The sequence below is a fragment of the Falco rusticolus genome, chromosome 3 (assembly GCF_015220075.1).
Source record: "Falco rusticolus isolate bFalRus1 chromosome 3, bFalRus1.pri, whole genome shotgun sequence".
NCBI lineage: Eukaryota > Metazoa > Chordata > Aves > Falconiformes > Falconidae > Falco > Falco rusticolus.
Genome location: NC_051189.1, coordinates 39,494,075 through 39,512,203, shown reverse-complemented (window position 1 = coordinate 39,512,203; position 18,129 = coordinate 39,494,075). Strand labels below are relative to the sequence as shown.

The window sequence follows — 18,129 nt, the reverse complement described above, 5'->3', positions numbered from 1 at the left end:
CCATTTTGACGCCAACATGATACATCAACTAATCTACACTGGGCCCCATCTTGGATACAAAGAGAGAAACAAGTATCTTCTAATGGTACATCTTTATTGTGCAATTTATACAGAAGGAATTTTGCAATGCTCAAATTGGTAGAGATCTGAGGGCTATTTCCCCTCTTCTCCGGCACAGTTTAATTTGAGAATTAAAATGCTTTTATCTACACAAATTAACTTGTGTATCTGCAAATATGTTCAGTCTGTTATATACAGAAGATAAAGCCAGATGTTCTAGATATTTTATGTCCTTAACCCCAACAAAGCTATAAAAATTTGCTCTATGATCTTGAATACTGCCACTACATCAAATTTGAGTAGTTCACATTTTTTGGATACTATCACGTTGGCTCATTGTGTTCAGAATAACATTAGGCCACTGTATGCTACTCTATCAATTCCAAGATATCTACGTCTGCAAGTACATAATTAAACTGTTTTTTTTAAAGACAATGCACTTGCAAGCAATAGTTTAATAAACACGGGGAAACAAAGCAGCAGTGCCCCTTTTTAGGCACTCAGATTTTTTAAGGATTTCAATGTAACCACAAGTTTCCACTGTGTAGAGCTCTCCAAAGCAGCTATGTTGTGGGCTGAATTTTTTCAGGCTTTATCTCTGAAAATTACTGAGTAAAAATAGTTCAGCCAATTTGAAATCCAAGAATGAAAACCTATGTTTTCCTATTAGAAAAAAAAAAAAAGTTGACTTTCCTGTTTTGCTTTGTTTTTCAAAAAGTCTGATGGCCAAATCAGCAATGAAGAAAAAGTTGAAACTGGTAGAAAGTATCTTGTGCAGCAGAAAAGTCTCAGCATTCTGATGAAAATTAATTATCACTTGACTGTCATAAGCCTTTTTTAAAATGGCTAGACTCTCTAGTGTGTTCTTACAAGGAACACCATCTAGCTTTCCAGTACTCTGTTTAGAGCATTGCACACTTGTACATGACTAAAATATATAGTGAAGAACATAGTGAAGGTGAGTGTGAACATACACTGTGATCTGTGAGTATACACAGATCTGGCTGCTCCTTTCAAGGGAGAGGGAAACAGACGGAGGTGGAGCCAAGTAACCAGTATGGCATTTATCTTTTCCTGGTAAGAGCACAGAATGTATAGAACAGTGTATCTTCACATAAATGTAAATAATTTTACTTTTTAAAGAAAAAGAAAGGGTGTTTCAGAAGATAGTTATATACTATATTCAGATTTTTCATGTGGTCCCTAGAAAAGCCCAGCAGAACATTTTGTTGACCTGAGCTAGCTCATGCAGGGACAGCAAACATTTAAACCATGATCAAAATATATACATGCAGTGGCTCTGCATATGACAGAAGCTGTTCACAGTCCACCCCTTAGCCAAATACCTTACCAAGTATCTTTTCAGGATACAAAAGGCAAAACCTTAACACCCAATTTTAGATACAAACCCTCCCATCAATAAACTCAAGACAAGAGAGGAGTGCTAAGTTGCACATCACTAACATGGAAATACATACCTGGAACATATATGAAGTTAAAATGTAATTCCTTCTCCATAAAAAAAAAAAAAAACCAAAAAAAGACACATTTTCCTTCTCTGCCATCAAACCTGAAAAGGCCATTATTTTTCTGGAATGCCTCTAGTGCATATGCAGCAGGAATACAAACATTGACTACTGTGGCTACTTCATTTATGAAAATTACTAATTATCACTCCTCTCAGTACTCGCATGGATGCCCAAAATGGAATAAAAGCAAGAGCCACATTCATACTGATTTGCAAGTAGAAATAGGTGCACACATCACAGGTACACTTTTGCACAAACACTACTCTATGGAACTACATTTCTGTTCTTAATTACTCTTACAGGAGGAGAGGCTGCACTAACTACTAGGTGTAGCTAAACAAAGGCTGATCTCTGACAAGCAATTCCCTAAAAGAGGGGTGTGTGCAAGTTTAAGCTCCTGTTCTTACTAAATGATTAGCTGATAATGCTAAAAATCTAGACAAGGGTAAAATGTGGGCATCGTTAACGATTGGTTCTCACCTTTTCTGGCTGGTCCTGAAGAGGAGTAGAGGCTTTGTAACCCAGCTGTAGCAACATAGCTTCTGCTGCATTTCTTTTAGCTATTTTCTTGTTTGGGCCTGTTCCAGTAGTAATCTCATTGCCTACTTTTACCTTAAAAAGAAAACATTGATCATAAAAACAATAAATGCAAGACACCCTAACATCACCATGTAAGAACCTCGCTGACCTACAAACAGCTGTCAGCTCTTTTGATGAAGACGCAATCTTGAAAAAGTAAGAATAGTGTAAAAGGGGACTACAATACTGCTTCACACAGAAGATCTTGTTTAGATATTTCAGAATGTCCCCAAACTGGTACCAAAGAGCCCCATTTTTCTGTATTTCTGTGCACACACATTGTCTCTCTCTTCCACCAGCCTGTGTGTCAACCCCACTCTCCCTGCTGAACATCTCCCTCACTCTTTCTTAGTGCAGGAAGCGCTACAGGATCCATACCTCCACTTTCTTGTAGGATTGTTGCCTGCAGCAGCTCCCCAGCATCACTGGGATAGTATCCAGACCAACTGAGAGAAAAACAATGACCTGGATATTTAAATGACAGTGGTTCCTAAGGGAAGATGAAAACAATATTTGTATTCCGCCCACTTTGTTGTGCTGCAAGGAAGATGGCGGCTAAGGCTGCTTTCTTCTTCCACACACCTGACAAGCTTTTATTAAAGTAGTCTTTGGAAAGAAGGCTCCTCATTGGACCTGTGGTCTGTACTGCACAAAGGGTTTCCAACAAACAAGATGCCTTTCATAAACCCAGGAGAAATTAGAACCTCAAAACAAAGACAAATTATAGACAATAGATAGCCACAAGAGTGAGGCTCTAACTTATGCCCTGACTTTGATATCATTCTCAAACTCCTGAAGCTGTATGTGTCTGGTTTGTGATATTAGCGCTGTCACTGCTATTCTTATGCAACATTCACAGCTCTTAGAAAAGTGTATTTCATTCTGTCCCTTAAGCCATTTGCCAAATTTTCTCTTAAAATAGTTTAACATTTTGAAAGCGTGTTAAAAAAAGCACACTAATACAGAATAAAAACAGTAAAATAGCCAAGATCATCTGAACAGAAGAAACCTTAGAGGTCAAAGACCTGAAACAGTCTGGAAGGAGCTTTAAAAAAGTTGTAGAAAGAGGCATACAAAATACATATAAAAATAAATAATTAATATTATTTAGTAATTTATATTATTAAATTATTATTCACTTTCCTCAAATCATCATATATGTATTTTCATAAAAGTTCTAATTTTTCTTTATCTGAATGCCTATTACTTCTAAATACAACGAAGAGAATGTAAATAAATAATAATGATCATTAATATTCCCTCAAAGTATATATATCTAATTAAGCAAAAAGATTTGGCTACCTGAACCAGAAATATTAATAATCTTGAAATAGAAACCTTACTTTCTATGTGGTTCTGTAATCACAATTAGAAAATAGCCAATCTGTTACAAGTTTATATGCAATAAAATTGAGAGACCTTAATGGGACAAGTCAAAATGATAATTTATAACATAGCTCACAATCAATCAATGCATTGCTATTTCTCAGACCTGTAAAACTGGTTTAGCTATTATTATAACCTCTATCAAGGATTAAAGGTCTGACTACAAAGAGAAAGAGCTTTCTGAAATTAACTTTGGGAACAGAACAGCAACTAATGTCATCAGAGGTTTTCTTCTGTTTATCTAGTGGTCAGGACAAGTAATTGGATCCATTTCATCACATCTAAGCTTGCTCTTTGTGTGACAGATAAAAATGAACATATTATCTCTGGATATTTTACTTCCACATTCAATTAAATTAAATGAAAACATTGTTTAAGTAGTTTATACAAAGGCTTTTTATTCTGATAAGGTTTTTTGCATGTCATAATGAATCCACTGGGACTTCCTGAAGGCGGGAGAAACAGCAGCATGAGTTTAGTATGAAAATATTACAAAAGGGGAAAAATGGAGCTACGCTGTTTAAAAGTATTCATAATAAAGCAACTGTTCTATGGAATTTATTTGACTTTCACAAGTCTTCTTAGATAAGGGAATCTTCTACATATTCACTACTTTTAAGATTCTCTTTTTTATTCAAACCAAAGATTTTGCCATTATTGAGACTACTCCACTAGAAAACCAAATTCCCAGCCCATCTTTCCAATAGTGGACTGCATTACACAGTCCTCTTCCGATGCCTCACACAACCATCTCTTAAACAGTCCCAGGGGGCTCTGAGCATGGGAAAATGGACTGTCTGTGATAAGACCACTCTTTTTCAAATACTTTCAGGTAGCATAAAAAGTTGGAAATCCAAGTTTATATTCATAAATCAGATTCTGCAACAAAAGGAACCCAATATCTTCTTTTACTTCAGAGAGAAAAATACTAAATCATCAGGAAAGACCACTGAGGTCCAAGGAAATTAAGATTGCTAGCCTGTCTTGATAGACACGAAGGAGGGACTTAGAGTTTTAAGTGAAAACGTAATTAATTTTCTGGAGAAGGAGGTGCTGGAACATCATAAACTCTGCTTGTGATCAGAAGTGGCATTTTGGTGTGGTTTGTAGACAAGTCAAAACACGTTGAGGTATGCCTGTTCTGAATTGTTCCAGCACAAAATTGCCCCTGAGTGAAAACACAAGAATTCTTTCCTGTTCCTAATCTTTCTCAACCTCCTGTTGTGCTATCTAACAAAATATCATGATTATATCAAATCTTCGTATATGTTCTTAATTTAAAAATTAAAGAAACATTAATGATCTACTGTTTCTGTATTAGGTCCAGAGCCCTTAACTGGACAGGCTAGAACATGTGATGGAAGGCTTTTTTTGTGGTATTTCAGACATGAACAAAGCCACAAAGAAGCTGAAAATCTGAAAAGACTACAACACTATTTTGTAAACCAAAATTCTTGGTAATATGGAGATATTAATATCCATACTTCAGAATACTTGTTTGTATTGCAATCTTCTGATCAACAATAGCAAAAAAAATTATTTTTTTTTAAAGAGATGAGTAAATAAATCATGAACTGTCAGGGATAAAGACAGAAAACATCAGGTGAAATAAAAATAAGAAGAGTATAAAAAATGCAAAACCACTACAAGAAAAGCACCTAGAAGGCACGTAACCTAATTGCCGTTTGTTTCACCAAGAGAAAGAAGAAAGTTCAAACAGGCTTTCTGATACAGTATTTCATACTCTTTTTGTACAACTGACTGTAAAGCAAAAAGCTAAACACAGGAGGATCCACTTCATATTATGCCACCGTTTTGCCTGAGTTTTAACATAACATAGCACGGGTATTATCTCTAACATGATAGCAGATGATACCTGCATAACAAACTCTCGACGGCGAGGCATTCCTCTCTCTGAAAGAAGAACATACTCTGGCTCCTTCTCCTTTTTGGCCTGCTGGATCTGAGCCAGACGACTGATGGGATTCATTCCTTGACCATATTCTGGTCCAGTCTAAAACAGGTTTAAAAGAAAGAACCATTATTTCAGCATATTTCCATACAACTATTATACTGCTTCAATAAATCATTTACTAGGGTTACCTCTTCTTTAATACTCCCTTTGAGAGAATGAGAAGTAATTTTTTTCCTGTCTTCTGACAATGAGACAGAAGATAAGAATCTTCAAATGCAAAACTGTGGCAAGAAATATACACCTATTTTCTGCCACTGTTGCAGGTAGTGTGCATACCTAGCATCTGTAAGTTACTAATACCCTCATGTATCTATGGAGGTCCTATGTGGATGTATGAAAACTAGCAGATTCATCAGCCAATTATATCTTAGTGCCCTATTTCTATGACCCTTCCCCCTAACCCCTTAAAATAGGTTGTTACAACGCTGGAATATGCAGTACACTAAGAAGAGGTGGGATTTACACGGGGAAAACCAAGGTCTGCCATATTACAAGGAAGCTGCCTCTCAGCCTTCCTGCCTTCCTTCTCAGCACTCCTACCTTCTGTCCTACAATGCAATTAAAGGTGTACAAGGCTTACTCTGTTTGTGTGTCATAGGAATTCACCCTCAAAATACTTTCATGTAGTGAAGCTAGGGAAGACTGTCTCCAATGGCTAGAAATGTTGCATATTGTGAGCCACCCACAAAGTATTTCAAATGCTTAACAGACAATAACCCAAACAATAACATGTCAAAATATATGGTTGGTGGGGGAATTGATCTGATGGGGGGATAACAAAAGGACTGAGAGACTGGTCTGTCCAAGATTACAGGCAGGTGAAAAACAACAGTTCTTAACAACCTAGTTCTGAAATCCTTTTAGTATGTTATTACTCACATGGCAAATGCTTTCTCAAAGCAAATAGCTATGAAAATATTTGTTTGTAGATCTTGGGGAGAAGAAATTAATACCCCCAAAAATTATCTGAATTCATATTTAACTGATTTATATACCATAACACAAAGAATGAACTTGCAAATGTAAACAGCATTTAAATGTAGAATTGTTTTTATGTTATTCAGCGATTTCCTTTTCATGAACTCATATGCAGGATAAAAGAAGATCAGCACTCATGCTTGTTTGAACTTCTCAAATAAGAGCAAACAAGTGGTCCAGAAGCTAAAGAGATGATCAGCAGCTGAAGGCAAAGACCAGAGAGGGATATTTTATTAAGAAAGCTGTGCAATGAATTCTACTTAGTGTAACTGCTCAAGTTGTTAGAGAAGATATAAGTGGAAGAATTAAGACAAAGTCATGGACAAAGGCAGCTGTGTGGGCAAGAAGCCAGGCAGAGATAAAAGGCAGAGCAGGCTAAATAAAGTGCAGGCCATAAGAAATAGCCTCATAAATACATATACAAATAAAAATAAGTTATTGTCACTTTTTTTGATACTCAAAACGTGCAGATTAAATTGAAAGAAATGGGCACACTGAAAGAATTTCAGCAGCTTAGTTATTCAAAAAATAAAAACCTTCTACATATTAATGTCTCTAACATGGCCAACTTTGGATAATTCTATCTAAGATTGTAATGGTAAGTTGTATTTGGTAATGGAAGAGATTTTTACATTATTATACCCTTAGCATCTTTCTTGTGAAAAACTTTCCAAAATGAGCCAATAGCCTTTCAGCTCTTGCCGCTTTAAAGCTGCATTAATGCTAATAGTTTACCATTAAATACTTTTTTATGCCCATTTTATCTTAGAAGTTTTTGAGAATTAGATCCCCGGAATTTCAGTAGGAGATGGGTATCTAATTAATCTCAGGTTTTTTTGAAAAATGACTCATTCTGTTTTGAAGGGAAATTAAAAGAAGATGGTGAAGTAAGTTCTTTGTACATTTTCCAAACCCAGTTTTGCACTCTCCAAAGCACTTGCTTTTTTGAAATGGCTTTTTGGTTGGCTGCTCCTGCAGAACTCTGCACTCAGTGTACTGAGTATACAGATTTCTGATGGTAATACCTTTAGTAAAATAAGTACTGATTTACTTATTTTTACAATCTATCAACATAACATTTGCTGAGGACTGAGTTCAAGCTATACTGGTATAATGTTATCCAGCCTAATATAATGCAAGCTGCGGACATAACATGATTCAGAAAAACAGAAGACTTTTTTTTTTTAAAAACTAACAAAAGGCAAATACAGAAAAAGAGGTGAAATTTAGGTCCTAAACTATATTCTGAAGCACAAGTTTTGGACATGAAGGTTTCCTGTTTTTTCCTGCAATTTGAATCTCAAAGTTACTGATCTGCATAGTATGGGGCAAAGGTGACTTTCTCTGTACATCAGAGAGAAAGTGAGTACTCTCCACCATTATTTGGACTGACCTAAAATGAGTATGAAAGGCTATTATTATGCCCTTATGCATGCCTGAATGACTATCCAACATGCCAGACAAGAGAAAATCATGTACAAAGAGTTTGACTGCTTCCTCAAAAAGTAATACTTCCTAAGATAAAATTAAAAATAGCAGATTTTGGTCACTTGCGAGGCCTCATCTTCTGCACTGAACAAATGACAAGTTAATCTGATTAATTGTTCACTGCTGAGACTAGGTAGTGATGCTTCACAAAAAATATATGGACACTGTGGCTGCTTTCATTAGAACATTTGGAAGACTAATTACTTCAGATGACCCTTTGGTTTTGTAAGAATTTGGGATGAGTAAAAACACCACAGCTAGTCACCACAGACTGACTGAACTGTAGAAGTAGCAATAAATCTACTGCCACCAAGCATAAAAGCACCATTTAAGGAGCCTGAGCTCACAAGAATGCAGAGCCTCTAAAAGGAAGCCTCATCAGTGCAGCAAGAAGCATATTAATATCCTCTGAGACAGGGCATGTTTTCATAGAGGGACGTTCAAAGTCTGCAAGTCCTCCATGGGTTGGTCTCCAGTGCATTTTCTATCTGTATCTGAAAGCTAAAGAGCATTATCAAACACACGCCAACCTTAACACAGGAACATGAAACAAAGAAAGTATTGTCCTTTGGCACTTGACAAGTGACACGCTAGGCTGAGATGTCAACAAACTCTTGGCCTTCTTTCAAATCTTTCAAATATCAAATTGAAGCTGAAGCCACAAAACTCCCACATCTAGCTACACAAGGCGAGGAGGCTGGACTGGGTACCACTTCCCCATACATCTACTATTTCACGTATCTCTCTCCCTCTTCAAACTGGGGAAGGGGGAGAAACCAGGAAGAGAACTTGGGAGTCCTTGGTTAATGGTTGGACCCAATGATCTTAAAGGTCTTTTCCAACCTAAATGATTCTATATTTCTATATCCTAGTAGGGCCTCCCAGAGGAGATGATGCTAAAAATGCACAGGGCTGTACGGAACTGCTTGGAGTTTCATCCTCCCTTAGACTTGAACCAAACCCCCGAAGACTTCAGTGATGTGAGCTCAGTGCTTAAGCTGAGCACTTTACAAGCCATTATGTTGGAGAATTTCACAGCATTCTCAGAATTTAAAAAAGCACAGACATATTAGCATAGGCAAAAAAGTAACAATATTGACAGAAAATGACAAATAAGCCTTTACTGCTTTTAAATTTAAGTAACTCTGTTACTTTCTGAGCAAACATTCTTAATTCTGTCACAGGCGGACGCATACCTTCAATATTGTTTTTGGACGTTTTTTAAAGTAAAGTTTTGGCTTTTCAATCACAGGAAGAGGAGGAAGTTTCTTAAGTTCTTGTAGGACAGCCATTGCAGCACGCTTCTTTGAGAGTTTCTTACTGTTGCCTTCTCCTTCTGCAGTGAATTCTCCCACTGTAACTCGTGTAACGAAGCTCTTCATGTGAGGAGGTCCACTTTCTTTAATCACCTTTTAAGCAAAAGTAACATTGAGTCAGATCACCCCACAAGAATATTAGTGTTTGTATCTCTGGAATGCACTTACTACTAATGCAGTTTTCCTGCTAACTGAAGGCATCACATGGATTTTCATAAAATCTGGACAAGTATTAATGACAATACCGAGTTTGAGGACAGAAAAATAAAGCTAATTGGATAAAAGACATCTAACCATTGCACTCAGTCTTTCAAAGAAAATACAGCAGACCTATATTTTCAAAAAGATTTATACAATGACACGAAACACAGTAACAGTGCATATCTAAACCAACACGCTGGTTTTTCCCTTGCAAGGTACTTCACATACTAAAGGAATTCAATTCGTGAAGGTCCACCGGGCTTTGGCCATTTATTTACATAAAACATATTGAAAACTATATTTATATGGCATCACTTTGACCCATTCATAATTTTCTTCTATTATCATTTTAAAATGTAGGAAGTTCATGTATGGTCCCAAACTTCAGTCTTAAAGGTCTGTATTTTTACACTGTCCTAGCTGCAGGCAGCATGCCTGCTCTCAACTCTTACCTTGCCACTGTACACAATTCAGAGTGACATTCCATACATTTGAAAGGCTGCCACGGTCTTGCCTCCAGGACTCAGTTGTCCCTCCCAACAGTACCAAAAACAATTATCAAAAAAGCCACCATAACTCACACAAAAGCCAATCAGTTCTGAAAGGTTTCATTTATTCATTCCCTTCCCAACATATTCGAGATGACAACGAGAGAACCCACTTGAAGTACATCTCCACTACTGAAAGTTACAATAATATGGAAAAAAAAAGAAGTTCTGAAAGTTGTACCTTCCTTTAGCTGCTGTTCTGTCTTCATTTTTACACACACGTCTCCATTTCGGAGGCTATACTGTTGGGATTCATTCACCAACAACCCGCAGCACTGCAAGTGCTAAGATAGTCATCTCTTCATGTGTGCGCCATTTACTGGTCTGGACAATGTCCATCAGGAATTAAAGACCTCATTTGGGAAAGGGTTCAGTTATTTTGTTTGATGGGAGGAAGCAGCTACCTAATTTAATCTTTGTTACATGTGTATAAGGAGATATTAGAGCATCTGACAGGCACCTCTTTGTATTATTTTCAAAATCAATACAAATACACATTATTTTTTCAGTAGGTGCAATTACATCAAACCATTTTTGAAGAAGTATCATGCCGGAGTGCAAGGGAACTGAGGTAAAGGTGCTAGGGCCTTCTTGGTGCAATAACTATATTTTTAATGGGCTGAAACCTTCAACCTTAATATTATTACAACATGTTTTGTATTAAAGTTCTTTTTATCAAGGTCATGTCCCTTGCATTATTTAGTTTTGCTGTTACACTGTAATGAGGTCTCCTTAGGCTTGTATTTCTTTTTTAAGCTCTCTTTTGTGGCAACTTCACCCAGCAAAAACAATTATCACAGTATATATCAATAAAAAAACACAAAATGAAAATTAACTGACAACTTTGTCCACATTTTCCCAGAACAAGACAACATCTGTGCCAGCATGGGATTTTTCTGTTGTAGTCCAGGAGTGTTCCCACTCTAAGTTTCCAGATAATAGTTTTGGAAGTTGTTTTCAGGATTCACCTCACTTGAAAGTCACCCACTAGTGCTTCAGCACGTGAGAAGGCAGCGGTGCTTTTGAGGCACTGGCCCACGCTGAGGCACGAGAGGCTGCACTGCCCGCACCAGTCCCAGCCCCAGGATCTCCTGCTCGCAGGCGCAGCTGGGCTTCCTGTCCGTGCTCAACACCTTCCTCACACCGCATCTGTTCTAAAGGCATATCTTAATCCATCCCCGTACAGTGCTATCCAAGTATTACAACACGCTGGCTGTAAAATGTGGCTAAATTAACCTTACTAAGGTCCTTAATCTTTCTGTGGTCTTACTAATACCATTATATAGGTGTTTTTACTTAGATGCAATATAATGCATTAATAAAATATACAAGAATGTCTACACTGACCAGATGAAAAAGGACAAAGTAACTTGCTTAAGAAATATGATTGCTGAGTTCCTAAAATATTAGTTTTATATAAGTTTTCTCATATATATATATATATAAATGTACACAAATATATATGAAAAAGAATGCTAATACAAAACCAGATTATATTTTCATATACATGAAAATACATTTCTTAATATAAAACTAATGTATTTTGGTGTGGGTTTTATCTTTTAAACTTTTAAATATGTGACACGAGGTCAATAATTGCCTGGAAAACACTCGAAACTATTTCTTTGTTAGTGTGTAAATGAAAAAAAGTCTTGTGTTGTCAATGGAATGAACCCCATAGGATTCAGATGGGATTCAGATCAAGCTACGCATCCAAATTTGGTAATTTAGCAAAAAAAAAAAAATTACCTAACAACATTTTTGGTTAGCCCCAGATTTTAGATCTTTTTACTCCACATGATTTCAAACAGTTGTGCTATAAGCCTTGGACAGAAAACACTAAAAAGAAGTTCAGCCTTTGCTGTCCAAGAATACTATATGCATTAGTACATTAAACTATTTCCTTGGTTGACAGATACGACCCATGGACCAAATCATGGCTAATTTAAAGCTGAGAATTTGATTAAGGGTGACAGTTCAATACACTTTTCTTTTTCTGTTCCACTGATTTAGAGAATAACTCCAGCAAGAGAAAACACATGGGGCCAAAACACATCTAAGGTCAAGTTACATCAAGAGTGAATTTGGCTCAACTTAATGAATCACGCTGACAAATGAAAACCAGCAGTACAATTACAATAAGAGTGCAACACTGCTTCAATTATTAATGAGATTCCAGGTAGAAAATTCAAAAGGTTATGACAAGATTAAATGGACATTTAAAAAAAAAAAAAAAAAAGAGAGAGACAAAAAGTAGGTCAACAAAAACATGTCAGCTACATCCACAATTATTTAGAAGTTTTAAAATACCAATATATTTCCATGTGTGCAGGCAGACATACCAGATTTTTACAGTTCAAAAACCAAAATTAAAAAATAGCCTGGATGTTTTCACGCGAAACCTGAATGAGAGCTATTCAGTATGTCAATCATCCAGTCTGAAAGCCTTAATCTCCAGGAAAGCAGGAGCCAGATGGGTGTGAAACTTCCTGCTGAAAACTTGCTCAGTCTCCCAGAGTCAGCAATACGGTCTGCTCCTGGTTCAAAATACAGAATCCCTGCCTCACTGCGGTATGACTGGGACACAAGAAACTGCAACTTATTTCCTAGTGGAACACTGGTAGGGAATGGAGGGCCAGAAAATTTGCTTGTTTAGGCACCCTATCCTCCCACTCCTGATACCGAGAATGAAAAAAAATAAATATATTAATGTTTTGCTATTCTAAAGAAAGAACAATCCAATCCAAAGAAAAATACTGAAAATAAAATGGCAATCTGAAAGACCCCAGCATGTTCTAATACCTGAAGCTGTTGACCTCAGTTATGTCTTCTAGGCTCACCCAACTCCTTACTGACAAGTCGGAAATAAAAAACATATATCTTGCAAAAAAAATGAAAGAAGCAAGATGTTAGCCTACTGTCAAGGAGGGAAAAAGAAGCATTATGATCATTTTACAGCTATTCTAACAATTCCTACAGCAATCAGGTTTGTATACCTCCTTAAAAATTGTTTATTGAGAGTCCCACAAATGCCTTAGAGGAGTTGTATTTTGACTTAAAAGTTGATGAATAAAGGTTAGTTAAGGATGCACCAGTGATAAGTATGGACTAAAGCTTGTTCTTTGTTAGAATTGAATGCTTTTACTTTTGTTAATTATTCAATAGATAATAATTCCTTAAAACTCATCCTAAAGTTCCTAGGCAATTAAAACCACCCATATTACATGGAACAGGATAGACAGAAGAAACCCACAGGGTTCTGCATGCTCTTCTTATTTTCCACCCCTCGTGCAATTCTGAGGACATGTTTACATAGAGCTTTACATATCTTTACAACCGTTACTTTGTTGCATAACACAGCACTGTTGGAATATTGGCTAAAGCTTCATCAGATGAAGAAAAGAGAAGTTTTATAGCTCTCACATGCAAAAAGCTAGAGAAAGAAAGCTTTGATGCCTGCCTGGAATAACACAAAACCATTTGTAAATAAAATCCTATTAGAAACATCAGATCCTGGGGATTACCCATAATTGCTTAGCAGTTTTATTGAAGTAAAAGCCAGTACCAAGTTCAACCAAAATTCTGTTTAAGAATGTCACCTATACTTAGATTTAAAAGGCAGGAAATAACACAAAACCTGTCAGGAGAGCAAGAAATTGTCTTTTTTCCATGTTGTTAACATTCTTTGGCAAGTGACACATTAGACTTTTCCTGTAGTAAGTATCTTTGCCTTCACTATCTCCTTATCAAAAGCTCTTCCTTAAATGAGCTGAAACACAGGAATGAAGTTAAGAAGACATTCAAAGCACTGTCCCTCTTTCCTTTCCAACAAGCTCCAAGCTACTCTGTAACCCATGACCATACATCTCTTTGTATTTTAGGGTAGTGATTTGTATGGAACTATTTCAAATACTTTAAAATACTTAAGGTAGAAAATGATGTGTGAAAACTGAAATGTTAATTATGAGCTTCCATTTTGAAACACAAGCATGTGTTTCCATTATGTCTGATCTTATGTAAGAGTTATGTTCTTTCTATGTAGTTACAAATTGATACACCAACACCCCCAGACACCCCAGTTTTACCCTTAAGATTTTAAACTCAACTTTCTAATTAGTCCATATTACATAGAACATATCTATGAAGCACATACGCATTTGTTATACTGAGGAATTCCTTAGTCCAAACCAATAATCTTTGCCTTTGGCTCTCTTACCCACCTTCTGAGAGACTTCTCAGATTTCCAAGGAAGTCCAAATAGTTCATTTGACATTGGCCAATTCATGGATATGGGCCAAACATGTCAGTAAACCGCGTACAGCACACTGTAAGGCATGCCATAGCATAATTTATTTGTTTGGCATGCAAATAATGTGCCTATACTTCAAAAGGAAAAAGCATTGGAGAAAACAGCCATCACCAGTATAGGCAATACCCATGCCTTTCATATATACTCACTTTAAATGTAAAACAGAAAGCAGAAAAATAAAACTTTAAAGAGCCACTTACATTAACATTTTCTGCATTTTTTTAAAAAAAAAAGGGAAAAAGGAAAAAAACCACAGCTTGAAAGTCTGGTGGTTCCTACCACAATAACATTAGATATTTACAACCCGTTTGTGTAAGAACTTTCTCATCAGAAAAAAATTTCCTATCACTCATTCTCCTGTATTTAGTTCATTGATAGTATTAGAGCTATTCCAATACAATTTTCTTTACTATTTAAGGTAAGCAAAGGTGTCAGAAGCAGGTTCATACATAAAATCATATGAGATGAAAAATAATAATCATGAAGACTTAAGTAGAAATATACAAGAAGTCCGCATGGAAGCTTAAAAGGATACTCATGACTTTCTGAAAACAGCACATCAGATGCAAAATGCTTCAATGGGAATTTTAGAGTGTATGAATGCCTACAGTTGAAGTAAAGACTTTGGATAACTGTTTTGAAGATTATTTCAAATCAGAATGAGTGTGGCTACTGATTCTAATCCCACAGCACTATACAGAAGATGGCTGAACTGCTTTTCTGCCATCCACTTGTTTGCAACCAAATATAAGGTCTCTAATACTTCTGAAAAAGCATCCAATTTAATAATACAAACTCAGTGTCTTAGACACTGATACCCTACCAATTAATTATTTATAATTTGCATTACTTTAAATGTCATATTCATAATATATTAATATTATTAACTGTGTTGAGGTTTAGTGACATTTTTTTAATAACTTCTTAGTAAACAGATAAATATGTAACACATACCTCAAAACTGACAGGTATATTGCGCTTCAGAGCAACTTCAAACACTACACTGATCTCAGACTTGTTTGCATCTTTATCTTCTTCTGATTCTTTTCCTGTTTCTCCATTCTGAAAATGAAGAATACATAATCACATTACAAATTTTAGAAGATAAAAAAATAAATATGCTTCTCTCCCAATTTCTCAAAGACTTTTGAGTTCTCCTGTCATGTTGTAAATCTGTGTTTGTACATCCATCCCAGCACCCCATTATCAGACACCTGCTGACCACGAAGCCATATATGCTACACTTATGCTTCATAATAAAGGAAGACATACACATTAATTTATAAATAAATGATAGATGGCAAAATAACTTCTATGGATTGTAGTCCTATTAATGACATAGATAATAATCATCTGAATACACACTTCTTGTGTCAAACATGAGGATCAAACAGATCTTTTGACCTGTTTCTCAGTCTCTCTGTGGGTACCCCTTCCAAGCAAGGAGGAAGTTTTCTGTGCTTCTTGGAAAGCAGAGAAGACTGTACTTCTCTCAGAAGAAATTTAGTGAATCACCCCCACACTTTGACTAGGTCACCAGGTTACAGGTGTCCTCAGCAGGTCCAGCTGGTTAATGGCCCCTCCATCAACTTCCCTCTGGGAGTTATGACCAGTGTGAAAAGGTAGTGACAGAGAACAGCTTGCTCAACACAGAACATTATTTATTTATCCATAGGAACATAACAAACAGAGAGGCTAAGAGATAAAACAACACAAGGCACATGCAAACATTATCCTGCCTACAATTCAGCTTTGTTTTACCCTTTACGTAAGTCTTACTTTTCTCACAACCACCAGCACAGGGATCAGTCAAGGAGCTACCACCTTCTACAACCTCTACCTGTTGGTGTTTGTCCCCCAGGCCACATCTTCCTTAGTTCTCAGAGGTTTCACTTTCAGCTACGTTCACACTGCAAGGCTCTAAATGTTTCAAACTGGGATCTCTCAACAACCACGTAACCTTGGCCAGGCTCCTAATTTTTTATTAGTGTAGGTAAACATCAAAGAAACTTGGGCTGGATTAGGTGGATTCCTGCAGAGTCCCCATCTCACATAACAAAGCCTGATCTAAACCTTCAGCCACCAGCATAGCTACAAAATGCAGATACCGAAGTTATAAAATAACATTAAAAAATCACTACGTTCTTCACATTAACATTTGTTACACAAAGTGACATTTATCAATCGTTTACCTGCCGTTTGTTAACTCTTAATGTATCAATTTTTAAGATAACACAGGACCAAAAATACAGCAGTCAGCTGCAGCATGCAAACTACTCTCATTAAATGGTTGCAAAATTTTGAGTCTAAAAAAGCAATTTACATCCCTGGTGTTGATTTGGAGCTAAATACAAATAAAAATGTATAAAGTTTGTAGAACCTGCTGGGAAAAAATAAGGGTGCAGTGCAAAGCAGTAACAAGGGTAGTTAGAATGAAATTATGTAGGACCTCTAGCTCATTTCATATAATGAAGTGTGAAGTAACACTGAAAGCAAGGATGTAGGTCATTAGTTATAAGACAGGCAAAGCACTGATTAGGTTCACTGAGAAAGATCAACTGAACAGAATTAAAAGCACAATATTTAAAAGTAAAAACATATTTTGTGGATATAAAAAGTTTCATTCATACAGAGTGGGGTACTACTATTCTGTAAAAAACCTTAATGACTATCTTAGTATTCAATTAAGTTTGTGTTTTATAAAGGACACTGATAATCCGAAACACTGACAAAAAAAGCCACAAGGATGAACTACTGATTAGAAGAAACAACTTTACACTGAGACAGTGGAAACAATCAGTTCTACAAAAAGACTGAAAATTACTTAAGCATAATCTGCAAACGCATAAGGGGGAGAGATTTTTGATACCTGCTTGTCACGTTTAGCAAAGATAAGAAAATACCAATTAGATACAAAATGAAGCTGAGTGAAGAAGAAATACCTTGCAAATTATCTTTGAAATGGGGAATAATAAATCACTGGCATAATTTACATAAAATAATATACAGCCCGCTGGACTGCCACCAAGCCTTTAGGTCGAGAATGTTTAGGTTTTCCAGCTATACCAGATATATAGAGTCTAACGTAGAAATTACTGCTTAAAATTTCACGATTAGTACAAACACATTGGACCAGAAAATCCCTGGTTGTCCCTTCTGCCCTCACAATTTAGCTCTTTGCATATTTTTCCACCAAACACAGTAGAGAGACTAACTGTGAGTGCAGAATAGGGAGGATTGCAGACTTTAAAACTTAGACCTTAGTATGGAGCAATAATGTTTCAGGCTTCAGTCATATGACTTCCCTAAGGAAGATAAAATACGTTCAGAGTGTCTCAAGTACTTTGGATTTAAATTTGATCCTCATTCCACAACTGACACTTTAATTGTAAGGCCTTTCTTAGCCTCACATCTACGATACAGAAGACGTGCTTTGGCAGACACACAATAGCTCTTTTATGAAACCTGTAACCCTGCCCTGTTTGCTGACTGCTTCTTCTTTCTGCTCACCTTATGCTCTTCTACACATTTGTGCAATGAAGTATTAAGATAGCAATACTCCTCTTCAGTGGTTTAGTATGGATAAAAAATTTTATCCTTAACTGCTTTTTTTAAAAAAGGAAAAAAAAAGTCTATCTTGAAATGAAAGAATATATAGAAGGCTGCATTAAGCAAACAGGGTTATGAAAGCTAAAAGGTAAATTCCATGGATCCTATTCCAGTGAAATTCACTGAGTCACTAATGGGATACAAGGCTAGA

General features: G+C 36.4%; 1 protein-coding gene across 4 annotated transcripts in view; it reads right to left on the bottom strand.

Annotated features, from left to right (window-relative positions):
• STAU2 (staufen double-stranded RNA binding protein 2) overlaps positions 1-18,129 on the bottom strand; it is a 177,251-nt gene that overhangs the window by 98,001 nt on the left and 61,121 nt on the right. For all 4 annotated transcript variants that reach the window (XM_037381939.1, XM_037381938.1, XM_037381940.1 and 1 more), the window contains 4 exons: positions 15,324-15,431; positions 9,192-9,404; positions 5,431-5,568; positions 2,070-2,201 (listed from right to left, as the gene is read on the bottom strand). In XM_037381939.1, the coding sequence (XP_037237836.1) occupies positions 2,070-2,201; positions 5,431-5,568; positions 9,192-9,404; positions 15,324-15,431 (591 nt within the window). The remainder of the gene's footprint in view (positions 1-2,069; positions 2,202-5,430; positions 5,569-9,191; positions 9,405-15,323; positions 15,432-18,129) is intronic.